Source organism: Octodon degus, unplaced genomic scaffold (genome assembly GCF_000260255.1).
Source record: "Octodon degus isolate 3935 unplaced genomic scaffold, OctDeg1.0 scaffold00025, whole genome shotgun sequence".
In the NCBI taxonomy this organism is placed as follows: Eukaryota; Metazoa; Chordata; class Mammalia; order Rodentia; family Octodontidae; genus Octodon; species Octodon degus.
The window spans coordinates 4,575,831-4,602,807 of NW_004524601.1; the positions used below are offsets into that span (position 1 = coordinate 4,575,831).

A 26,977-nucleotide genomic window follows, 5' to 3' on the forward strand; every position below is an offset into this window, starting at 1 on the left:
GTTTCAATAATTAACACATTGCATACATTCTTCCTAGTGGTTAATTGCTGTACAAGATGCGGACATGATATCTTATTTACAAACACTATTAGAAAAAAATCCCTCTATTCATTAAGAGAACATAACTATATATCTATCCTAACCATTTTGAATACTCAGATACAAAATGGACATTCATCTGTATCCCATTTTCTTGTTTAGTTCTGTCATTTGAATATTATAGGTGTGTTAACTCAGCAAAATATTCTAAGAGTCCAGTAGTCCATAATAGTATTGGGTCTTCTGCTTTACTGGCAATGTCAGAAATTGTTGACCTGAGTCCCCTACAGCTCAACATAAAAAATTGTAAGTAATTGTAAGCATGGCTTTACTTCTTATGCTTCATTTTTATACTTTTCTGCTGAATGGTTAAGACCAAGGTAAAGCAGGACCTCCAATACTATTATGGACTACTGGACTCTTAGAATATTTTGCTGAGTTAACACACCTATAATATTCAAATGATGGAACTAAACAAAAAAGGGGATACAGATGAATGTCCATTTTGTATCTGTGTGTTCAAAATGGTTAGGATAGATTTATAGTTGCATTCTCTTAATGAATAGAGAGATTTGTTCTAATAGTGTTTGTAAATAGGATATCATGTCTGCATCTTGTACGGCAAATAACCACTAGGAAAAGAGTACGCAATGTGTTAATTATTGAAACTATCCTACCAATTTGATCTGAAACTGTCTCATTGCTATATGACTCTTAATAAAATTATGGGAAGAAACAGTAAAAAAAATGGGTAATAAATGAAAGCAAGAGACAAGAAAAGAATGTCACAGGACTGTTCTACTACAATGCTATATATGGTTAGATTTCTAAATTTCTGTGTAAAAATATGTAATTGTATATTCCTATTGTTTTAAATTTAAAAAAAAATTCTTTCATTTTTTTCTCTTCCCATTTTGTAGGGATTTAGAGTTTAACGTATCAATACTTGATGGAAAATACCTGTTGCATGTTATGTCTAAGATGCTTGATATTTGGACAGATAGGTTAAGCGCAAGTGCCTATGTCATAGGGTAGTAATATCAGTAAGCTTCTCTTCTGGAGGGTTAACGACTTACGTTGGCAGACCAAAAATTAGAGAAAAGGAAGGACTACAAGGACAGCCAACATTTGGCCCTAGCCTTTCAAGGTCAGTGAAGACTCAGGACATAAGAGAACCTGTACTGTAACATCATGTAACTCAGTTATGTCTCAAATTTACTGATCAAGGAGATTATGGAGCCACAGAAAAAAGTGATCGACAATGCAGAGTGTGCCTAAGGAGAGTCACATGGAGAGAAAACATTCTCTCAGGCTTTCACAGAGAGCAAATTGGTCAAGCAATAGCCGTAACTCATCCACATGGCTGACACTCACAAAGAATCTACAAACTGCGGTGCAGGGTTTCAGGGTAAATCCTGAAGGGATTTGACTGACCTTGTCAGATATAAAAGTTACATTTCTTGTTATATAGGTCTTGCTTTATCTTGGTCTTAACCATCCAGCAGAAAAGTATAAAAAGTAAAGGCATATTAATATATGCTGAGCTGTAAAAGCCTTAAGTCAACAGCTTCTGACATTGCCAGTGCTGTGGATAACCCACTACTATTATGGACTACTGGACTATATTGGATTATTTTGCTGAGTTCATGCAGCTACAATATTTCAATGGCAATGGAATACCCTTCTCTGACAAAACTACACAAAAAAAAGGGGGATACAAATGAAGGACCATTTTGTATCTGAATATACAAAATAGTTAGAATAGATATATAGCTACTTTCTCTTAATTCAATGAGAAGAAAAATTTGTACTGATAGTGTTTGGACAGAATATCATGTCAGGATCTTGTACTATGAATAACCACTATGAAGACAACAATATGCAAGGTATTAATTATTGAAACTGTCCCACTAAACGGTTTTGAAACTATCTCATTGCTCTTTCTCAATAAAATTAATAAAAAGTAAAATAAAATAAAATTATACTGGTTGCTATCATCTCAAAAATAGCTTATTATAATCAAAATGTTTTTGTAAGCTTCATGGTAATCATAAGCAAAAATCTGTTATTTACAAACCAAAACTATTAAAGAATCAAAACATACTACCAAAGTAAATCATTTAACCACAGAGGCAGAAACTGTTATAGAGAGAGAAAGAAGAGAACTGAACAAGCACTACGAAATGAGTTACACAATGGCTGTAGTAAGACCTTCCCTATCGGTAATTACCTCGAATGTGTGTAAATTCCCAATTAAAAGACATAAAGTGACCTGGTAGATAAGAAAAGAAGACCTATTTTTGCTTATAAGGTGCTCACTTCACCTCTAATGACACTAAGACTGAAGAGCAGGCTAGAATAAGATATTCTATGCAAACAGAATCCAAAGCAAGTAAGCATAGTCAAACTTAGATGAAGTAGACTTGAAATCAAAAGCAGTAGAAAGAGACAAGGGAGGTCATTATACAATGTTAGAAGAATCACTTCATCAAGAGAAAAAAATATTCCATATATTCAGTACCCAAAATGTATAAAGCAATATAGGATAATGGAGATAAACTCCAGTGTAGTAATAGTTGGGGACTTTAATGCCCTACTTTTATTCAGATAGAAAATCCACAGAGAAGCAACAGAGCTAAGTTACCCTCTAGACCAAATGGCCCTAACAGACCTCGAGATAGCATCCCACTCGTTAGCCTCTGAACACACATTGTTAGCAGCTCATGAAATGTCGTCCCTGATCGAACAGAATGCTTGCTAGGCCATGAAGATTTTAAGAAGTTGAAGTTAAGTACGATATTTTTTCTGACCACAATGCAACAAAACTAGAAATCAAACAAGAAAAACTCTTGAAACTATACAAATAAATGGAAATTGGACAATTTAATTCAACTAATGGATGAAGAAGAATTTAAGAAACTTTTAAAATTCCTTAAAACAAATGAAATTGGAAACACACAGCATACCCAAGGCTATGGCATACAAGAAAAGCAGTGAGTGCTAAGGGGGAGGTTTATAGCAGGTGCAGTCTGCAGCAAAGAGTAGAAGGATCCCAGATTTAAAACTTAAAAACAAGGACAAACAAACAATTGTCGCATCTGAAGAAACTGGAAAACAAGAAAGCCCAAATTTAATAGGAAAGAAAAATACAATAATGAGCAGAGAAGAATAAACGAAATGGAGAGGGAGGTGGGGTGGGAAAGTTGATCTCTGGGTACAGACTTCTAGGAATGAGGAGTTCTGGTGTGCATATTGTGCTATACAGGGACTAATGTGTAAAAAGCTAGAGGAAAAGATCTTGAAAGTTTTCACTATGAAAAGTTGAAGTTTTTGAGGAGTTCAGTGTGTTATACCTGTTGTCTCAGTTATTCTCCTCTTGTTGCTGGGACAAAATACCCAACACCCAAAACTAAGGAAGGAAAGGTTTCTTTAGCTCTCAGTTAGTGGAGGCTTCGGTGCACACTCAGCTGGCTCCAAGGCAGAGTGGCACAGGGCCGAGGACAGCAGCTCATGGTGGCTGGCAGCAGAGAGCAGCAAGCACAGGGCGGGGCAGCAGCTCAGGCAGCTGGCAAGCCTGTCCCCTGCTCACATTGTAGTGCAGATTACCTGCCCAGGGCAGGGGCAGCATCCACACCCACAGTAATCAGTCACAAACTCCAGAAGCCGCCCCAAGACTGCATGAGGCTTTGGGGGACACCTAGACACAAACCACAGCACCTGCTTTAAGCATTGTTCAGTGTATACAAGAATCAGACTTACATGGTGCCCCAGCGATAAGCATCATATTTATGCTTTTATGCTTCAGTTTCAAAAAAAAGTAAAAAAAAAAAAAGAAGGTTTAAAGACGTTTGTCAAATTCTGAGGAAGAGTGCATCCAACCAGCAGCCTGGCTCCTGGGAACACCTCCCAAGAACCACGTGCCGTGGCCCGTCCTGGCTTGAGCAGGCCGTAGTACAGCATGCCTACAGTAGACCCGCTGTGGAGGCTTTGTGTCTTCCTAGATGTTCTTATCTAAGAAAAGATCTGTGCATTGCACTGAAATAACCTTGTGTTACAGAAAAGGAGTTTTCTGTATTGCCCACTAACGCTGAGGTTTCTTACTTAGGTGAGTACGAAGCCCCAGTGGCAGCAGGCAGCTCCGTCATTCCACCTGAATGTGAAGCAGGATGATGAGATCCTAGAGCCTTTTACTGTCAAAAATGAACAGTCCTATGGTAAGAACATTAATTCTCATACTAAATTTAAAGAGACTTTCTATAGGAAAAAAGCCCCATGTGACATTTAGTTAATAGAATCATAAAAATATAAAACCTAAATGACATTTATGTCAAGTAGAAAAATTTCTCCTAAAAGTTTTCCATTTCAGAAAATAATTGATCCCAGCTCTTAGTCATTTCAAGTCATTGTGAATGCTGTAAGCCCTGATATTTTAGGAATTGGGGCATTTATCACAAAACTTTTATTTGTTGTAGTCAGAATTTGCCTTTGTGCCAAAGGCTGACAAGGTTTTTTTCTAAGAAGTTTTTAGTTAGGCATAAAGATACTTTCAAATTAGTAATTTAATGTTTTATTATTGACTCATTTAAATATAGTATTTATCTGATTAATTGCTTTAATATTAATCTTTTATAATTGTTATTGAAATATTTTTAAATGATTATTTATGCATATTTATTTGTTTATTTACTATTTGATGCATGGTCTTGCTACACAGTTTGGGCTCTTAGTGCTGGGATTACAGACATACGCCACCACGCCTGGTCTTGGGCCTGGCATAGCATGCAGTACCAGGGATCGAACTCAGACCCTTGCGCTTGTCAGGCAGGTGCTTAGACCACTGAACTATCTCCCTAGCCCTTTAAATATTTTTTAATAGTTGTTTTTGATCATAGTTTTAATCTTGTTCATTTTTAAAGGGTCTGTGTAAATATAATTGAAAAATATGTTCAGTTGATCAAAATATACTAAATCAGTTGAATACTCTTAAAATGAATGTTTCTATTTGTGATGATGTAAGATAATAGTAGTTTAACCTGAGAGTAAAAGAAAATAAGTTATACGTAGGTTTCCTTGAGGACTTAAAGTCTATTATATTTTCTAAAGGTGCTTTATTCAAAGCACTTCAATATTTTAGCTTGCTTTTAAGAGAAAAAATCTTTTTTTTTTTTTTTTTAATTTAAGCTGAATATGTGGAACGCTTTGGGAAAAAAGGCAAAATCTTCCACCAAGTTGATAATGCTGAGCCGTCTACCTCCAGGTCAAAGGCCAAGTCTCTTCATGGGGAACGAGAAAACCTTAGAAGCGCACTTGTTAACGTCATCCTGTAAGTTCCATTTGCTAGCCAGAGTTACCCTAGATAGACCCTGAGAAATTTTATCTGAAACTATAAGAATTGTGTGCATATCTAAGGATGCCTGAGAGCCTTTTTGCAATGTTGATGTTCAAGGAATGAAGGGGTTTGAGTTTAGCCCCGTTAGGCATGTCCCATCGAGAAATAGCAGGCTTGTAAGGGCACCAGTGTGAGGACTTGATGTTGGCTGAGTGGTCACGATTTTGAGTGTTCTGTTGGTAGCCATGTGGGTAGGGGAAGGTTTGGCCTCTTGTTTTTCCCCATATCATCTGCTCAGGTATTAGAGTGAGGTGACTTCTCTTGTACTGCAGGACTCTTCGTGTAGACAAAGAATGGGCACAGTGTAAGACGGTGCAGCTGTGTACTTTAAAGGAGCTTTTTGCCTTACTACCCGGTACTTCTGGAGTACTAGAGATGGGAGTCTTTTCTGATTGTCTTTGCTTCTATGGTGTAAGAAATGAAGTCTGTTTTTAATTGTTTCACTGTGTCTCTGTGGTGCTGAATGGAGACAGACCTATTGAAGTTCAGTCTTGAGAGTGTACTTTAGTAGTTTATTTAAGCCCGCCTGCCTGACTGTGCATCTACCTACCTACCTGCCTGCCTACCTTTGTGTGTAGCCCTAGGTTGGAATGCAGGGGTCTCGAGCAAGTGTTCAACCACCGAACTGTACCCCCATTTGTAAATACCTTTTTGATACTTCTTAAATATGTGTTTTTAACTTCTGCCAATATATTTTGTGTGTTTTACTTGCCATAAATTGGCTTTGTTTTAAATCTTTCTTTTGCTTTTCATTCACTTGGATTTTCTCAATTTTCTCTTTATTGCCACTGACTTAAAAATTATGAAATATATTTGATTTTTAAATGACTATCCTAATCTTTAAAACTATACATCTTTAAAACTATAATCCAGAAGAAATGCTGATGGTTAGCGCAGGCTGAGAGGTTTTCGTTAGGCCCAGGGATCAAGCCTGTCCGTTAGTTCCCTCTTAACCACGTGTTTTCCTTTGAGACCACTTCAGTTCTGTCCCAGCCTCCCCCACCCAGGAAGCGGCTGCCCCGACCCATCCACAGCCTGCCCACTTTCTCTGTCACTGCCCTCACTGCACGCAGACTTGTCCCCCCCTCTGAAGACTGTCTTGGAGAAGTAAAGGAGAGAGTCAGCAAATTCAGCGTTCTCGTAGCCCTTCTCCAGGGAGGGGTAATCATTTGTTAGTTTCTGTGCCTGATCACTGTGTGACACTGACAGAGAAATGCCCTTGGGCTCAGGAGGCTCAGTCACTGCAGCACGAGCTCTGTGGGAGACTTGGGAGGCAAGCAAAAGCCAAAAAACGTGAATTTGTCCCTTTAGCACTGACAACCCCACCGGATGTAGTGATGCACCCCCAGAATCCCAGTACTTGGGGGGCTGAGGCAGGAGGATCTCTGCAAGTTAAAGGTCAGCCTGGGTACATAGTGAGTTGAAGGCAGCCTGCACTGTGTGGTAGAAACCCGTCTTTAAAAAAACCTAAAAAGCAAACAAACAAACCAAAGCTGGCAACCCCTCTCAGGGAGGTGAGAACTTTCCACCCCTTGCATGTGCATTGCACACATGTAATGACTTCTTTCCAAAAAGTGTAATATATAAAGGGGGAGAAGGATTAAGTTCAAAGTGGAGAAACCTAACAAATAAACCAAGGCCAGGGCATCACAGTGGTGAGTCGCATGGGTAGCCCATGCTCTTGGTGTTATGAAATGAGAGGGCATTCCCGTCCTGAGGTCCTCTTCCCCAAGACCCACACCCCAGTCTAACCATATGAACCACATCAGACAAAACCAGCAGAGGACCAGCATTCTTCCAACTTCGAGGCCATCAAAAACAAGGAAACTCTAAGAAACTGTCACAGCTAAAAGGAGCCTAAATATAATAGGATAATCTGGAGAGCATCTTGGAATATAAAAAAGATACTAGACTAAAAACTAAGGAAATAGGAAAAGTCCTCTTTCCTGAATGTCATTCCAGTGTGTAATCAGAATTCAGTGTATGCTGCTGCTGAGTGGCTTCCAACAGAAAGTTAGACTTGGAGGGCTGGGGATGTAGCTCAGGCGCACAGTGCCTGCTTGGCAAGTGCAAGGGCCCGAGTTGGATTCCCAGTACCAAAAAAGAATAAGAAAAGGAAGTTAGGCTTGTAAAAACATTGCCACGTGCCCTCATCTACCCTCCGCACCAGATCGGGTGCCAGGTTGCCTCTGGCTCTTTTTAAGGTCAGAAGGATCAGGCGTCATGACGCTCAGAACACTGGGGTGGTCAGGGCAGTGCAGCCAGGGACACAGCATGGAGGACTTCTCTTAGAATTTGAAATTGAGTTCAGATCTTCAGGATAAGCACCCAAAAATGAGATTAGTAGATCAGGTGGTAATTCTACTTGTAGGTCTTTGAGAAACCGCTATAGAATTTTCCATAATGTCTGTGCTGATTTACATTTCTGGCACTGGGTTCGCTTTGGCAAAAGTTCTCTTCTCACTATAGGGCCGGGGAGATGGCGCAGTGGAATAAGCACTTCCCTGGCAAGCGCAAAGGCCTGAGTTCAATCCCTGGTTCCGCAAAAAAAAAAAAAAAAACTTCACTATAAAGCAATCTTTAAGCATCTACCACTAATATCCTTCATAGAGGTACAAATTGGAATACGTTCACCCCAGATACCAGGAATTCCATTCTCATCAGTTCTTGTCCACAACGTGCCAAAGGATCTAATACGTACAGAGTGGAAAGAGAAAAGAGAGGAAGAGTGTCCTGATTGAGGGTGAAGAGGTAGAATTGTCTTTAGTTTTAGATAGCGCAATCATATATACAGGAACTTCTAAGGAAACGTACAATACACTCGAATGGGAAAGCTTAGCAAAATCTTACAATGTGAATGAAATCAATAAGCAAAATTCTATTGATTTTTCTGTACAATGGAAGATAACTAGAAAATGAGATTATATAATTCCATTCATACTAAAATAAAAAGAACAATACTTAGAAATAAGTATTTTTAAAGTATAAGACTTGCGACACTAAAGAGACCCAGTTTCATGGCAAGTGGTTAATCTCTGTTCCAGAGATACATTAGCACAGCCGTGTAATCCTCTTTGTTCAGAATGGCTGGGCTGTCAGTGGACCTTTGTGCCAAGCAGCAGAAAGTGCAGTACATACGTGTAAACAGTGGAATACGAGTTTGCCTAAAGAAGTAAAGACATTGTCATTCACAACATGGATGAAATGGAGAGGGCTGGCGAGATAGCTCAGTGGACTAAGTGCTTAATTAGGCAAGTGCAGGGACCAGGGTTCAGTCCCTGGCACCACATGGCCCGCCGGCCTCGCCTCCTGGGCACGCCGAGTCAGCCATCGAGACCCGGCATGGTGGTGCACGCCTGTAATCCCAGCACTGGGGAGGCTGAAAACAGGAGGGTCACTATGAACCAGAGCTGTGTAGTGAGATCCTCTACCACATACATAAATTAAAAAAAGAAACTGAGGAGTATTGGGGTAAACAAAATAAGCCAGGCATAGGGATACAAGTGCCACATGCTCGTACATACATGTGAGACCTAAAACAGCTGGACCCAGTGAAAAGGGCCCACAAGAGTGATTAGCAAAGGCTGGAGAGGGCAGAAGGGCCAGAGGATGGGGAAAGGGATACTTGTGGTCTGTGGGAATCTTTGCATGGCATGGTAAGTATGACAAATAACAGTGTGCATTGCAAACTCATCAAGAGCATATTTCAAATATTCTCACCGCAGTAAATATTTCAAGTGATGCTGTTTTGCTTTCTTTAGTTATTGTCCTTGTATTTATAAACTGTAATATCCCTGTGTATCCCAAATGTATGAAAGTATAGCATTTCAGTTTATAATAACTAAATTTAAAAACTAATTTTATAAACAATGCATAAAATGAGAACAGGGGTGGAATAAACATGTAAACAAAAAGCAAATGATCTCCCTCCACATCGAAGCACTTTCTTTCCTTTCCCAGTTGTTGAGAGCCTTCGTCACACGTGGCTGCCTGGCTCTCGCCAAGTGGCTTTCCTCAGTCCCTGGAGATGATCACTGGCTTTTGTCTCTGTCCTTACACATAATCCTTTTAATTTATTGCTGGATTTGGTTTGCTAACATTTTTGGAATTTGAGTCTGTTTTCATGACTAACATGCACCTGCACTTCTCTTGGTCTAGTCTTGGCTTTGCTGTCAGGTCACTACCGCTGTCAGGAAATGAGTGGGGAATGTGTTCTTGTGTCTTGTCTTTTCTGAAAGACTTTATGTAGAATTTTTATTATTTCTTCCTTATTTGCCAGAGCTCATTAGTGAAGGCATTTCTTGATGGGAAAATTATCAAGTTACTAATTAAATTAGTTTACTTGATACAGATCCAAACATTAGTATATGAAAAGAAACTAATGTGGTATTTCACACATGGCCTGAATAAAAAATGGAAGTTAGATGATCATCTGTGAGATTGATCATTTGTTTCTGGGGAATGGACTCTTTGCCCGTAGCCCTACAGTGACAGAGGCGCGGAGTCGCAGGGCTAAAAGGGTCCTCCCTCTCACTGCAAGAGCAGCGTTGTCTGCTCCCTCAAGCCTCCGCCTTTTGCCTCCTCTCTCCCTGGTCTGGCTGTGTCCCTCCTGCTGGCATTGTTCCCAGAGGCTGAAGAACATTTGACTCCTAGGAGCCAGCAAGAGCGGTAAGATGAGCATTTCTGCCAGTTAAAAAGCCCACCAGTTATTAAAGCCATGCCTGTTGTGGTGGCAGAAGATGAAGTTAGATTTCTTGATTCCTGAAATACTTTACTGTTGCACTGACTGCTGCTTTCTGCACGATCAATATCAGATTGAGGTCCCATCCGTGGTTAGGGTAAGCAGCTCTTGTCCTTCCACCTCCTGGACACCTGGAGGACCTACTCATCCTTTAGTGGTCACATTCCTACACTTGGTGGACATTTTCCGGACACCTATTGTGTACAGAATTCAGGTAGAACCCTCTTTTTTTCTTCATATAAATTAAAGGAACAAGGGTAATTTTCACAAAATTTTAGATTCCTGGATTTATCAAAGACAAGTTTAAAGATTAATTCCGGGTCCCCACTTTGATGTGGTGTCCTAACCAGGTATCCAATAAACCTCCCCTCCACTCACCAGTTAGTGTGAAGGAGCATTTTGTTACACAGCATTACTGACAAAGGTGGAATTTAAAGCATGACAAGATAATGCTGGAGACTAAAGGTATCCCAGAAAATCTTCTTTTCCCTAAGGTGTGACGATGTGAGCTATGTCCTGCTGCTAAGTGGAGCCCCAGAAAGGGTCACGACATGTGGTTCCTGTGTGACAGGTTTTGAATTGAATTGGACTGCAAACATCGTGGTATTATGTAAACACATACCCATTAAAAGTGCAAAGGAACATATGAGGCTCCGTGTCACTGATTGCTGCCTCGTGTGTCTCTAAAGACCTAAGAACAGGCCTTTTGAAGAATATAACTGTGTCTCTTCCCAAACAGCATTAAAAATCCTATTTATAGGTCTTCTTTTGAACCCCCTGTGTACACACGACCCAATGTTCTTTATGGATAATGCAGCATTCCTTTGCAAAGTCCGAGAAGAGGGAGCTTGATTTTGTAGCAATAAAGAGAGGAAGTTCTGGCCTTTGAGCCAGCTGTTGGAAATCACTTCCACTAGAATTGTCTCCCTGAAAATACAAAGAAAGTATCTGGGGAGTAATGTGGCAGTAAAAAATATTTACACTATTTACAAAGTGTACAACTATTTTTTTTGCTTATGATTTAGTAGGAAACAGTTCTGCTTTTCTCCATTATTTTATGACCTAACTGCTCTTTCTGTACTTTTGAACATTGTGTTTGTCATTTTCTTAGGCAACAAGAGGTTGGTTCAGAATCACCTATCCCTGAAGAAAGCACAATTTCACAAAGGAGCACTTCTGCAATAGAGAAAGACATCTTGGTAACAAGTTATTTCTTTTGCATATACAATTAAAAATAAAGGAAGCAACCAAAGGCACTTTTTATCTTAGGCCTTTTTTTGTGCTCTCCCTTGTGAGCTCTGTGGGTATAGAAGGACATGCAGAGCTCCATCACATTCCTCCATTGCATTAATTAGAGTAAACAGTCCTCCTTTTACCACTCAGAGTAGGATGAAAGATTCTCAGATCTGCAACTTTCCATTTTTAAAGTCAGTATGAGTCATGAATAGCGTTTACACTCTTCTGTTCTCTTTGATAAAATTAACTGCTAATGTACTTTTAACAGAGCATACTAACTTTCTCTAGATGTAGAAATCTTTGAGTATTTCAATTACATACTAAGTAACAAGAGCTTTTTTCCTTTGAGTGAAAATGCTGCCCTGCTAGACTCATACTCCTCGACTGCTGGTAGCAAGCCTGTGGCACACGTGTTGTTTGTTTTTTGTTTAAGAGAAGAGATGTTAATGTATGAGTTGCTTTTTCTAAACTAAAACCTCAGCATTCAGGTTTAATTGCAGGTTTGGCACTTCATGATTAAATTAGTTAGCTTAGGGCTACAGTTTGGGTAGTCCTAAAAGGTTCGCCCTCTTTGCACCCTTACGCGGTCCTCTGTCCTCTTCCACAGTAGTGAGCATCACGACTGTCCCTTGTTAAAGACTTCAGCATTCCTACTTTGAAAGTGTTTTGAGGTTCAGATTTTTTTTCTAAGAAATACAGTGCAAATTCTCGTGAAAATATATTGAAGTTAACGGTCTATTTTTGGAGAAATAATACTAGGTTTTAAATGAACTTTGTATGAACAAATGTGCTAGCAGTTATAAAATTATGTAAAATATTATTAGGCGAACTAAAAAGTTTCCACATCCTGTTGCATGACGTTTCTGTGATTAACATGGAAGAATACTAATTTAAGCTTCACTTCTGGTTAGTAATGATAAAAGAATAAAAACTAATTTTGACTAAAATTTATAAAACACTAAGCTCTAATTGAGCACAGGCTCTGTTAAGTACATTACATATTTGGTAATATACCTTGAAGTTTCATGAAGTGAAAGCATTCATATGAAATATATATTTTTAAAATTTTAAGATATCTCCAATAATGCTCACATGAATTGCAGAAAATATATTTATTATTTATAAATACTTAGTGCTAGCGCTTGGATTTTTCTCGGGGGCTCCCTATTTTGAGCAATGCATTTTCACACCTCCGTTCCCCCCCCTCCTCTTTGTAGAGGCATTACTATTATATCCACCATGGAATTGATACAGACCACGTAGCCCCAATGGAGGACTCCTGGCTAAAACACGTGCTGGACCTAGTTCCACAACACCTGAAAGTCCTCACAGACAGCATAACTGTCCTATCAGATGAAATGCGAGAAGATTACCTGCTCAGTGTAAAGAAGTCAATAGGTGCGTGGCCGATAGTCTCTGCTTACTAACCTGAGTGTGTGTCCCAGTAAGGGTGCTTCTTTGTGGATGGCAAGGTAGTGCCTAATTCTTGGAACCATTTCCTGTGGTACGTTGTCCTTGCAGAGTTGCTGCATTAGTTAAGATCTTATGCAAATTCTATTAATGAAGCGTAGCAAGAAATCTTTCAGAGCTAATCTGTTCGTAGGGATAGATTCCCTCAACGAAGTATAGCCCTGAAGAAAGTCGTAAGTTACTCATTTTAAGCCCTCAGAGTACTTACGGAGTGTCTATTCATGCAGCCGTCAGGCCCCTGGGAGGCAGGCTTTCCCTTCACGCCCCTTCCGTGGTCTCGGTGTGAGTGTGAGACACAGCGCACCTGTGTAAGAATAATGAAAAGTTTCGATGCTCACGATGAGCGACGATCTTACGGATGCCGTAAGTTTAAACATGATCAGTCACAGTGTTGCTGCGAACCAGAAGCTGGGGGACTGTGACTAAGAGAGCTGCTCTGCCCACCACCTGATTCTGTAACTCAGATTTCATCGGAACGTAGTCCATACGCTCTTTCTTGCATGTTGTCTGTGGCTGCTTTTAAGCCACCAGGGTTGAGTTGAGCAGTTATAACAGAATTGTTATGCTCAAAAGTTGAAAATAGTTATAATCTGACCGTTTACATACAAATTTTGTAGAGAGGTAAGTTTGAGTCATAAGAATGGAGTTTTTCTCACTGTGTAGCCCAGGCTAGCCTTGAATTTGTGGGGATCCTCTTATGTCACCATACCCAGCCAGAATGATTTTTAATCATAAGTGAAATAAATCAGATCTGCATGTGTAGACATTGTATTGTTTTACAGTGTAAGAAACTAAAAGAGAGTAAGAAACTAAGTAAGACCCAAAAGGTACAGTAGGTATTGTGAAAGGGATGGGGTGAAGGAGAAGGAAGGGCATACGTATGCTAAGATCGTGGTATTGCTGATTTCTATTAGTTCATTAAAAGGAGCAGTTAATGCTTATATTGTCTGGTAATTTCGTGTGCCTGTGCCTGATAATCTGAGCAACTATTTTGAAGATAGCAATATGCAGTTAACCACTATTAATTTCTTATCCTCTTGTTTTGAAACTATGTATCATCTTTATTTTCTTTATTCTTTTTACTTTAATTTAAAAGATAACAATGTTCAATGTATTAACCATTGTTATGCCCTATTATCTTGTTCTGAAATTTTATTTTTTTCTCTGTAAAATAAAATCTTAAAAAAGAATCATTTTTAAAACACTGATTTCTGGCCCAATCTGAATTACAATCCCTGTATTTGGAATCTATATTCTTAAGGATGTTCTCCCACTAATTGGCTGTGGTATTAAAACTGGTATCATGAATGTTCTATTCAGAGTTGGAAACCCCTCTTGGAGTGATGTGGTTACCTTTCCGGAAGGTGGCATTGGCTGTAGTTAAGATTCTTGCCATCTCAGAAATACAAAAATAAAAAGCCAGGGAGTGGAAGGAGGGGACAGGTGACCCCTAGGCCCTAAAGCGGGTACTAAATGCAGCAAGGCAGTGAAGGCACACTGTGAGGCAACATTACCCCTGCCCTGCAGGAGGAGGACATACCTGGAAGGCCAGGGAAGGTGTGGGTGACAGCAGCTATGTGTGGAAGCCACGGGGGCCTTGTGGACAGTGCTGGTGGCCGATGGACACATGGCTGCTTTTAGCTATGGGCTGCGGTGGGAAGGGCCTTCTATGCCTTTCCTGGTGTCTGAGGGTAAAGAAGTCTCGGAGGGTTTTAGGCGAGGGTGTGATAACATATTTGCATACCAGAGAGTGCACCCTGAGAGCCAGGCAGTCGAGTTAGGAGCAATTGTGGACAAAAGGCCACAGAAGTCCGCAGCAGAGGTGCTGGCTTACAGGTGTACAGCCCAAAACAAGACCGTATTACGCTCTTCAGTGATTCAAAAAGAGATCAGCACATTGCCTGAACCTGCTCCGAGAAAGAAAGCTGCGCCTGACCGTTAGGGCTTGCTGGCCTTCGCCTCAGCTACAGTGTGGGTGTTGAAATGAAGAGCGGAAAATATAATACTCTGAACACTTTGCAGATGGAAGAGTAGGACATGCAGTTAAGAGAATGTGTACTCTCAACGTATACCAGCACGACCAGTTTTCTCTTAAGTTGTTACATTTTCTTTGTAGACACTGAAATAGGTCATTATTAAAAAATACTCTAATGAAATTCAACTGATTAATTTTAATGGGACTAGTTTTATAGTTGCCTGGAAATATGCTGTAACTGGTATAAGTATTTAGCTGACCTTTTCCACTTCCTTTTAGTTGATTTTGTTCTGAGAGATCCCAGAGAAAAAGAGGATGACGCCAAACCACCTGACCTCCCACCCCATCGTGCCGAGTAGGTGGTCGGGCTTCTTTATAGACGTGTATTTCATGTGACTGTGTCTGTGTATGTTTATAGCTTTACATTCTGGCTCTATTTGTCCATATATGTTTATAATTTATATCTAAATATATGCATAAAGTATCTACAAATGTAGGTATACATATTTCGTATACGTGACTATTCTCAGTTACATTTACAAACTTATGGGTAAATGAACAAAGTAGACACATGGAGAGGTGGACACTTAGATATTAAGACAAAAGAATCTGGTGGAAAAACAGTTGAGGTGTATGTAGCTCCACAGTGGGTAGCCCAGGTTTCAGATATGGTAGAAGTGTAAAAGTTCGATGGCACGAAATTAGGGCCATTGGAGAAAATATGTATATGTAGAAGATGCTTCAGTTTACTGCATGGATTAAAATATAGACTGTAAAATGGGAAAATCCACTTGCCACATATTTTCTCTAAAAATGATTAGCATAAAGAATAAATTTCTTGGGCTGGGGAGATGGCTCGGTAGAATAAGCGCTTCCCTGTCAAGCACAAGGGCCTGAGTTCAATCCCTGGTTCCGCCAAAAAAAAAAAAAAAAAGTAAATTTATTATATGGTTTAAAGAATGGAACTTATTTTTATATAATGAACTAATTTTGTTTTGCTTTTTTAAATGTCATTTAAGAGTGCTCCAATGTCTTTCTCATACGACAATAACAAAAACAAAAGCTAAAACCCCAAACTCAAAAGGTCAGGTGGCTATTTCCACACAAGTTCTAGAAAGGCAAAATCCATCCTTTATGGTAATTGTGTAGGTGGTGGTGTGTCTGTGTGTAAAAAACGGAGTTACTCTTACTGTGTAGTAATTTAAGACCGAGTCTTGTAAAATGGTGAGAATAACAGGGCCGGCCAAATAGCTCAGCGGATTAAAGCGCCTGCTGGGGCTGCGGGTTTGATCCCCGGGCCTGCTGTGCTGGCCCCGCACCCGGGGTGCACTGAGACAGCAATTGAGAGTGGGTGTGGTGGCACGCGCCTGTAATCTCAGCTCTTGGGAGGCTGTAAACCGGTGGATCACTACTAGTCCAATCTAATAGTGAGACCCCTGAATACCCTGTAGACTGTTCCTTAAAATACAAAAAAAAAAAAAAAGTAGTGAGAATTAAGAAATCATAGCCATAAAACGAATATATTTGAGTCTACAGACGCTGGCTGGAAGAGGCCACAGGGCCAAAGTGCCCTTCCTGCCCGGCCATGCACGCCCCCAGCTGAGCATTGCGTCCTGGCGGATGAGCAGCTGCTCTCCCGCTGCTCCCTGCTCAGGAGTGCCTGGCTGACTGAGCACAGGGGTGCCTGCCTCCAGCCAGCCCCAGGCGGGAGCGCCATCCTACCATAGCAGTTGCCAGCCTGGGACACCAGCTCCCCACAGCAGCTACCGACTGTGTGCCCCACACGCACTGCCTTTGCATCCAGAGAAGGCAACACAGTCAGAAGTCCTCCTGCCATAAGTTGGGGACCACCTGTATTCTGAAAGATTAAGGTAGCACTTCTGCAATGGATGAAAGAAGATTGCACAAGCCATAGGAGAGGCGAATAAATAGCTGTTACACACGGAGATGACAGAGCTCACAGGTGTTTCCACACCTGGGCGAGACTATTTCTTTAAACTGTTTTAGAAATAAAGTAGAAATTCTAAATATTTTATATTCTGAAATTAACAGAGAACCTTTGCATATGAAAGGCAGCTGGTGATTGTTTCCATTTGATCACTAAGTTATTGTGGGCCTGGTAGGATCAGAGACCAAAGTTAGTTACTGGGTATGTTAAAGACTCAAACCAATTTGGTAATCACTATGTAGGAAATTATGCCAGCCCATAAAGAGTGTGTCGCTGATATACTTTAAAGCATAATGGCATGTTTTGTTATTCCTGTAGAGATGCATCCTATTTTTTTTTTTTTATTATTATTATTAAGATTGGCTCCTATTGCCCCAGAAGCACGCTGGCTGCTCGCTCCCCACCACTTCGGGAGAGCTCCGCCCAGCAACTCCCTTGGCTTCTCAACGAGGATAGCTGTTTCCCTTTGCTTTCAGAATGGGAGTCCTGCCAAAGCCGTGGAGGAAGTCGTTCCTAGCTGCGAGTAGTTACATTCGAGACCACCTGAATGCCATGAACCCCACGATGCTGGCCGTGCTGGACCTGTGGCACACCACATTCAAGTGAGTATTGGGGGCCCGATGGAGATTTTCAAAAGAGAGGGGAAGGCTGTTGTTATCACATCTTAATTATTTTTGCAATTCTAACTTCAACTGCAAGCATTCACTGTGAATTCACTGGACGCATTCAGACACAGTTTTAAGTGAGCAATATGGAGATCCGCAGAGTAAGCTGTGACTGTCCCCTTTTCTTTACACCCATGGCTGCCACTCCCCCACCCAGTGCCATCCGTACATCAAGGGAAGTCACAGTTAAGGAGCTGAATCGTCAGACTTTGTTTAAAATTAGACAAAACAAGCCAGCAGTGGTGACACACACCATAATCCCAGCATTCTGGGAAGCTGAGGCAGGAGGATTATAGTTCATGCCCAAGCTGAGCAATTTAGCAACTTAGCACAACCCTGTCTCAAAATAAAAAATAAAAAGGGCTGAGGGTATTGCCCAATGAGAAGGCCTGGGTTCTATGTCCAGTGCCAAATAGAGAACCCAGAACATCCTTGGTGGAGCTTAGAAACCTAGCTCATCTTGGCCGAGTGGATGGCATGGGGTGAAACTCCCAAGAACTGTGGGGTCACAGTAGGCGCACTGGGTATCATCTTGGCAAGCTACATGGTACTGTAAGTGGTGCTGGACAGAGCAGGCTGACCCCCTGGGACGAAGGCAGTGGTGTGACCTCAGCGTGCTCCTGTTGTGTCCATTCTTCTAACTTGCAGGCCCTGGACAGTGTCCCAGCTCACACAGATGCACATTTTTAAAATCTGTGCAGTAGCCCAGGCTGATGTTTCTTACAGAGCTTCTCTGTACACGTCCCCAGAGCTAGGTCTGCACCAACCCTGAGTGAGGGGAGGTGGCACCTCGTCTCTGAAGCTGGAGTATAAGGGGAAACTTGGTGGTTGTCCTCTTACCGGGACACACCACCTCACACAGCCAGCACAAGGAAGAGGGGCTTATTTGGGCCAGTTTTCAGTCCATGGTCACTGGCTCCAGGGCCGGACAGGATGGCACAGGGCTGTGGTGGAGGAAATAGTGCTCCACTTATGGGGGCCTGGAAGCCAAGGGTGACAGGAGGAGCAGGGAAGGGAGATGAACCCCGACACTTCCACAAACCCCCACTTCCTCACAGCAGCTCAGCTCTGTGACCCCACAATCCCATCGCCTTCCAAATGCAGGAGGCCTCGGGGCCCTCTTAGATCTAACCCACCATAGAGAGGTCTGACATGCCTGGACTCACTGCAGCCAAGCCTTCCCTTAGGCCAGACCTGTGTCCCAGAGATCTCTGGCTTTTACTGCACAGGAGAACAATAAATGAGCACATTCGGCAGCTGGGCTAGGAGCCTGAAACCCGGCGTTGGCTTCTGGGGAAACCCGCTCTTCTGACCTTGCACTGTGCCGTGTGGGTTTCTTTGTCTGCTTACTTTGGCTTGGCATGGACAGAAAGGGGCCACCGCTTTAACTCACGTGTTTCTCTGCTTTTATCTTTTGCATATTGGGGTCTGGCCCCCTTCCTGTCTCAGCCCCCGGCCTCCTCTTGCGTGTAGTCGTAAAGTCACTGTGTGGGTAGGCAGCTTTACCAGGATGTCTGCATCCTCCAGCACACTGATTTTCAAAACAGTGCCTCAAATTTCTGTTCTCTTTTACCTCAGTTCTCAAATGGGATTCCCAGATCACACTGAGTGTTATTGTCCTGAAAAGGCGATCCATACCCTGCCAGCCATTATCAGTGTACAGGAGACGAAATAATGGAAGGAGAAAGGTGGAGAGAAAGTACCAAGGCTGAGATAAGAAACCAGTAAACTGTAGCTGCGTCCCCAGTCAGGCCCTCCTGAATTCCATGCTCCTGCCCTCGCAGTGATTTCTCGTTCAGTGTTCTTCCCCACCACATGCTTCTGTATCCTGCTTTCCAGCTCGTTTTAAAACATAAGATAATGTCGAATGTGTTCACCAAGAAGTATAAAAGGAGATCAGATTATTTTTAGTATATGCTGTTGTGCTACACTGTAGAACTATATTAGGTGAAACATGCATTACATCACTTACTTGTCCAGAATAAGACATTCGAAAGCTTCTATATCAATGGTTGTGCTTACAGTGTCCCTAATGTATTGTTAATGTCAAGGGCCAAAGGCACAACTGGAGATCAAGAGTAGCCTGTTAAAGCAATATAAATGTAAGGAGACTTGAAGTGTTTTTGTTTACTAACCAGTATTTTACATTGGTCTCTTTCTTTCGTTTGTTCGTTCGTTTGTTCGTTCGTTCGTATTTGGTACAGGGTCTCACTCTGCAGCTCAGCCTCGTAGTGATCCTCCCGTTTTCAGCCTCCCCAGTGCTGGGATTTCAGGCGTGCGCCACCACACCTGGACTCAGCGGCTGGCTCAGTGTGCCCTGGGGCGAGCCTGGTGCAGCGTATGGTGCCAGGGATTTAACCCCAGGCCCTGGGCTTGCCTAAGCAGAAGCTTAGTCCACTGAGCTTTCTCACCGGCCCTATGGCCCTACGTTTGCTCTTTAGAGAAAAACTAAATGTGATGTTTTTAACACTGTGCTTACTGTCTTCCAGAATACAATAAAATTACTCAATCATGTGGAAATTAAATAGCCGTTCCTCAAGGGAGGAGATCTGTAGTTAAATTGAGGTCACTAGCATGATGGCACTAAGAGCTAATGGTGATTTTGAATTTGGTTAATCATCTGCCAGAGAAAAATTGTGTCTGAGCAGACCATCTATATTACGAAGGTGTGTAGTGCTGTCAACTGAAAGGAGGTTGTACTGAAAGTTGTGGACCAGGGCCAGCAAGAGAGTTCAGTGGACTAAGCACCTACCTGGCAAGAGCAGGGACCGGGTTCAATCCCCAGTCCTGCATGCTGCACCGGCCCAGCCCCCGGGGGCACGCTGAGCTGGTAACTGAGTCTGGGTGTGGTAATGCACACCTGTAATCCCAGTGCTGGGGATACAGAAAACAGGAGGATCACTACGAGTCCTGCTGTGTAGTGAGACCCTGTACCAAATACATAAAATGAAAAAATAATAAATAAATAAATAATCAAAGTTGTGGACTGGAGCAAGCCACAATTGGGTGGAAACTCAGCCACTCATGGTGTGGGTAGGGCTGCTTTCTTTTTGAGAGGGTGTGAGTTTTGCTTCAGAAATGACATCTTTTTTCCTGATTGAATGGCTGCATTTTGAAAGCCAGACGAAATCTACAGTCTTTATCAAACCCCAGTGTTTGCACTGCTCTACTTCATGGTGAATTTCATAAGCTCATACTGCATTCCTATTGAATTGAACAATATAAATTATTTTAAAATTCAATGTATCTCATGTTCTTAAGTGTTTATTTTTATAGAACATACTCTTCAGGATAAAACTTTAGGAATATATTTTTTTGAGAAGAAAACAATTAGCAAGACTATTTTTTTTTGTAAATTTTTATTTATTTATTTATTTATGTGTGTGCGTGTGTGTGTGTGTGTGCATGCATGCGTGGCCAGCTCAGCCCACCAGGGGGCGGGGCTGGCTGGCATGTGGTGCTGGGGGATTGAACCGCGGTCCCTGTGCTTTGCTTTGCTCAAGCTTGTTCTAAGTCGGTGCTTTAGACCACTGAGCCATCTCACCAGCCCCAGCAAGACTATTAAATACCAAAATCACCTTGACTTTGAATTATCATTCTCTTTTGTCTATTGCAGAAAATTACGTTTAGTTGACACTGAAGAATTCCACAACCGCCAGGATGCGCTGGAGCTGTCAACCTTCCAGAACGTTATCATGAAGCACATGGAGACAGCCAAAGAGATTCTGCTTAAAACGTAAAGTTTTAAAATTCCATGAGGGAAAACAAAAGTTTAGAAATGTGACTGGTGTGGTATTGCATTTTAAGCGCTTTAGAAAATCCCATTTCAGCAACCTCCTAAGCATTCTCGAGAGTGCTGTGTTTCTAGTTGTCTCTGCCTATGGCGTATCTCTCTAGGTGTTCACACAGCACAGGTTGTGGCCACCTTTTTCCTAATGCTTGCTTTCTGCTTCTGCTCTGAGAGCAGTGTGTGGCGGAGGCGCTGTGCACGGAGGAGCATCACGGGCTAGTCGGATATTTATGTGACAGCCCTATTAAGTCACGCAAGGCACAGTGCCTTCTTCCTCTGGATTTTGGGGTGGGGATGAAAAAAGTTGAAATGATTAGAAAGGGAAACTACATTGTTTAAATGAGCTTCCAGTCTCAATGAAGTTGTGCTTATCAAATAACAATTAAACTTCTCCAAGAATTGGCCCTTCAGAATGGAATAGCCATGTAGGATAATTAAAAGATATACTCTGGAACAACATAAAAAAATTGTCTCTATCATGGGTCACTGATTTATATAAGTGGGACATTAAAATTAGTGATCATCAAATTTAAAATAAGAAAGGACACTAAATATATAGCATAGCTTCCTGATTTCCAGATGTTACTTAGAAATGCATTTTGATTGCCTTATCTAAATCCTTCCTCTGCCTTTGTTCTCCAAAGAGTTAGTATCAAGTTCTTTGTTTGATACTGCTTGCAAGAATTTTAATTACATGTTATGTTAACATAAAAATTGAGAAATAAAAAATGAAATCCTATAATTAATTATGGAGAAGAAAATGACCTCTTAAGAATTTCTTGAGAGTATATAAATATTCTTGATCCATACCTTCAGGCTTATGCCACACGAATACACTACCATTGTAAATTTTAGCAAAATGCTTGTCTAAGTAATAAGTGGAGTACAAACCTGTATTGAGTAATTTGTGCTGAAAAGCATAGATCGATTGGCGGTGTCTCTTGACGCTTCCTAACGGACTGCAGGGGCGAGAGCCGTCTGGCTGCACGCGAGTGAGCCGGAGTGTGTTTATCATCTCTGTAATGCAGCACGTCGGCTTGCAGTACAGGCGTGATTAGCCAGTGATTGATGGTGACGTCTACACCAGACGCAGCGTCTTTGCCAGGCCTCCTCTCAGCAGCTGCACGGCTCTGTGTGCAGCTTTTTGGAAACCCATTTTGCTGTGCGCTGGCACTTCTTTGGTAATTCTTCATCATCTCTTCTTCTGACTCTATGATCTCATCATCCTCTAAAGGGAGGGGCTCCCTCAGTCTTGTTTATTTTATTTATTTATTATTTTATTTATTATTATCATTATTTTTTTTTCAGAACTGGGGATTGAACTCAGGCCCTTGCCCTTGCATGGCAAGCACTTATTCTACTGAGCCATGTCCCCGGTCCCCTAATTTATTTTTTAAAGAATACAGAATAGTGGTAGGAAAAAAACAGCATTAGAAACGATTCAAAATTTCACTGAACAAAGTAATATGAATTAAACAATATTTGCTGTATTGCATGTTGTTGTCTTCAAATTAGTTGTTCAGATTACCAGATATAAACGTGCAAGATTGGTTTAAAGAAACAAAAGAATAACAAAAACGTTGTAAGAAATTCAAAAGAAAAAAATTTAAGCATTAAAATCTCCTTTCAAAAGATCAGCCGAGGGCCAGGGAGATGACTCAGTAGAATAAGCACTTCCCTGAGAAGTGCAAGGGCCTGAGTTCAATCCCCAGTTGAAAAAAAAAAGATCAGCCAAAATCAGCAGTACAATTATCCAAACCGTCTTGCATATATACCTAAATATATCTTTTTCCTTCTTTCTTTTGTCCTTTTCCTCATCCCATTTTTCCTTCTCAGTGAACAAATTCTTTCCCTTTCAAAGTATCTATTTATACCTTTCAGATTTTGTTTACTCTTTCAGGTTTTCACCCTAGCAAGATGATACGATGTTTGCACATGTGGATCTGATTTATTTTACCTACCAAAATTGTCTCTAATTGTATCCATTTATGTACAGAAACCTCAAATTGATTTTTTGTTTTGTTTTGTTTTTTTTGGCGGAACCAGGGATTGAACTCAGGCCCTTTCACTTGCCAGGGAAGCACTTATTCCACTGAGCCAACTCCCCGGCCCCTTTGATCTTTTTTTTTTACAGCTGAATAATACACCATTGTGTAAAAATACTGTATCTTTTTTTATCCATTCCTCAGTTGATGGGCATTTAGGTTGTTTCCAAACTTTAGCTATAACAAATTGTGCTGCTATAAATATGGGTACACTGATATCACAGTGGTGTGATGATTTCAGTTCTTTTGGACAAATACCTAGGAGGGGAATAACTGGCTTGAATGGGACCTCCAATCCTAGCTTTTTGGGGAATCTCCATACTGATTTCCATAATGGTTGTACCAGCCTGCAGGTTGGACTCCTACCAACAATGGAGAGGGGTTTCTTTTTCCTCTCCAGCATTTGTTATCGGTTGACTTGAAGAAAGCCATTCTTTCTAGCATAAGATAGTATCTCAGTGTTGTTTTCATTTGCATCTCTTGAATGACCAGTGATATTGAATTTTGTTTCATATATTTATTTGCCATTTATGTTTCTTCATTTGTGAAATACATATTCATTTCAGATGCCCATTTTTGGATTGGGTCTTTGAATTTTTGAGGCCTGATTTTTTTTTTAATTCTTTATATGCTCTAGATAGGAGTCCTTTGTCTGAGAGACAGTCAACTATAATTTTTTCCCAATTTGTGGATTTTCTTTTTACTCTGTTGGTGATTTCTTTTTACATTCAGAAAGTTTTCAAAAGCACAAGATCCCAATTGTTGATTCTTTGAAATAGTTCCCGTGCAGTTTGATTTTTGTTCATAAACTTCCTACCTAACCTATATCTTTAGATTTCTACCTACTTTCTCTTCCAGAAGTTTTAGTGTTTCAATTTTAATATTTAAATTTTTTGTTCATTTGGGCTGTAGTTTTGTGCATGGTGATAGGCATGGATCTATTTTAAGCTTTCAGCATGTGGAAAACCAATTTTCTAGCACCATTTATTAAAGAGGCTTTCTTTCCTCCAGTGAACATGTTTGGCCCCTTTGTCAAAGATAAGATGGCTGAGTGTGTTTGTAGTTGTATCTGCATCTTATAATTTGTTTCATTGATCCTCAGGTCTGTTATTTTGCCAGTACCATGCTAATTTTATCACAGTAGCTTTGTGGTGTAATTTCAACTTGGGAATTGTGACACCTCCTGCCTTTCCTTTGTTACCCAGGGTTGCTTTAGCTATTCTAGGTGTCTTCTGGTTCCAGATGAATTTTAGGAATGTTTTCTTTAGATCTGCAAGGTATGCTAATGGTATTTTGTTTCCGGCCCAATCCAAATGCATTACAAAGTAAATAAAATGCTTAAGTTGGCAAGAAGGGCTGGCCAGATAGCTCAATGGATTAAAGCATCTGCTTAGGCAGGTGCAGGGACTGGGGTTCAACCCTAGGTATGCCCTGCCAGCCCCACTCCCAGGGTGTGCTGAGACAGTGACTGGTACTAGGCGTGGTGGCCCATGCCTGAAATCTCAGTGCTTAGGAGACTGAAAACAGGAGGATCAATACAAGTCTGGTCTGTGTAGTGAGACCCTGTAGACCCTGTACTAAATACATAAAAAAGAATCTATCTTTAGCATTCAAGTCCACGTGAATTTACATTTGTATTTATGAAAATAAACTTACATTCAGAAGTCATTAGTGTTCTTCTGTGTTACATTCAATGTAATCAAAACCCATAAACTCTTTAGAAATGATTAAGTACCCATAACTTGATTCAAATAACAAACTTGAGTCACTTAGGATCATTAGTGGTCCTGGAAAATGATTGTAGAATTTGTTTGTTTTTTACATTTAGTAGAGGGTCTACAGGGTCTACAGGGTCTTACCACGTAGATTGGATGTGTGTTGATCCACCTGTGTTCAGCCTCCCAAGCACTGGGATTACAGCTGTGCACCACCATGCCCAGTCTCTAATTGTAGAATTTATAAATATAAAACATTCTTTGGTGAAGTTTGATGGGAGTTAATTTTTTTTCTTTTTAGCCATCACAAATAGGACTTTATTTATTACTATTAAAACTCTGGATCTTAAACGGACTCTTGCACTGGTGGTTCACATCCATCAGCTCATTCAACTTTAGCTCCAGTCTCATCTCCAGTAGCCTTTCCAGAGCTGCTACCTTCACCATGAAGCTCCATGAGTTTTTCCAATTCAAACGTGGGCTTCTTCATCATTTTTACTTTTCTGACAAAGACATCATGAAGAGGGTAGATAGACTGGCAAGCCTTTTCCGTGTCTTTCCCATGCTGTCTGGAATCAGTTTATTGGCCACTTCCTTCAAGTCGTTTGTCTGCACCTCCCGGGTCATGATTTCCATCATCTTCTTCCGGATCTGGCGGACCTGTTGGTGCTGAGCGTGAGAGGTCTTCCGTATCTGATTGTTGCGTTTTTTAGTAAAGCCAACACAGAACAGTCAAAGCAAGCAACCATGGGTAGTCTTGACATCAACATGAGCTTCGATCATGGTCTGCCATTTTTTGACCATGGAACACATTTTGTCCCGGGTGAGGTCCATGCCATGGAAGTTAGTCAGGCAGTTTTTGCCCTGAACATCTTCAGTAATTAGCTTGAATTTTCTAAAGGCAACTTCATCATTCTGCAGGTCAGCAAGGCTCACTTCAAACACACGACCTTTGAGCCCATCAGATGCAATTTTGGTTCCTTGGGTTCTGGTTACGAGTGTTTTTCCAATATTTCTTATGTTGAACATAGCTGGTGCCTTCACAGCATACCAGTCTTTTTTAGAAAATGAATCAACCACTTTTTTCTTGGCTCCTTTTTTGTTGCCTTTCGTAAGAGGCTTGTTCTTGCTTACTGCCATAGTGCTGCTCAGAGAGCCAAAAGGCGGGAGTTAATTTCTAAAGCAAATAGTCTCTTTGCCTTGACAGTTTCATAAATGAAATGTGCCTTTTTTGTGTCTTTTTTTTTAACATCAGTTACTTTCTATAGTACGATAAAACTTTAAGTATTTAGAAATTTCAGGTATATCTCATGCTTTATGTAGCTTAAACTATTTTAAAATGAGATTTTAGTGTAATTGAAAAGCACAATAAAAAGGAAAACCACAGGTTTTGCTTAATTCAAATTGCCAACATACAATTTTGACTAAGTGACCACAGACTGGGTTTAAGACAGTGACAGATTCAGGCTCATAGATAACTTTTTTACTGAATAGAAAGTCCCATATTAGAGTGAAAGTTTTACAGATGAGGAGCTCCAGGACAGCCAGGGTTCTCTGTGGGACAAAAGGCCAAGAGTCCAAAAGCTCATGGCTTCTATTGGCATCAACGAGGGAGGTGGGCACGGGTCGCAGCGGAGTGCTAGGGGAGAGACTCTTCGCAGGATTTGGCTGTGAGGAGAAACAGAGCAATTCTGTATCAGGCACAAAGACCTCCAATTAGTGATGTAAGGATAGTTTGATGTGTGTGAAGCTGGGTCCTTTACAGCCAGAAAGGTGTAATTCTTTTTATTTTATTTTATTTTATTTTTATTTTAAAGAAAAAAAGTAAAAACAATGGTACAAAATCTCAAAACAAGATTTTAGGAGAGTAACATTAGTTAGTACATTGTGTATTGTTACTGCCAAAATAGTTTCTCATATTACAAGATATAGGCAAGAAATAATAAATAAACAACATAGGTACA

General features: G+C 40.9%; 1 protein-coding gene across 3 annotated transcripts in view; it reads left to right on the forward strand.

Annotated features, from left to right (window-relative positions):
* Positions 1-26,977, forward strand: part of Dnah7 (dynein axonemal heavy chain 7) — a 268,173-nt gene that overhangs the window by 18,686 nt on the left and 222,510 nt on the right. For 2 of the 3 annotated variants that reach the window (XM_023712349.1, XM_023712350.1), the window contains 7 exons: positions 4,145-4,253; positions 5,221-5,362; positions 11,281-11,368; positions 12,623-12,803; positions 15,130-15,205; positions 17,275-17,400; positions 21,080-21,199. In XM_023712349.1, the coding sequence (XP_023568117.1) occupies positions 4,145-4,253; positions 5,221-5,362; positions 11,281-11,368; positions 12,623-12,803; positions 15,130-15,205; positions 17,275-17,400; positions 21,080-21,199 (842 nt within the window). Of the gene's footprint in view, positions 1-4,144; positions 4,254-5,220; positions 5,363-11,280; positions 11,369-12,622; positions 12,804-15,129; positions 15,206-17,274; positions 17,401-21,079; positions 21,200-26,977 lie in introns of those variants that run through there. The other variant, XM_023712351.1, reaches the window with a different exon arrangement.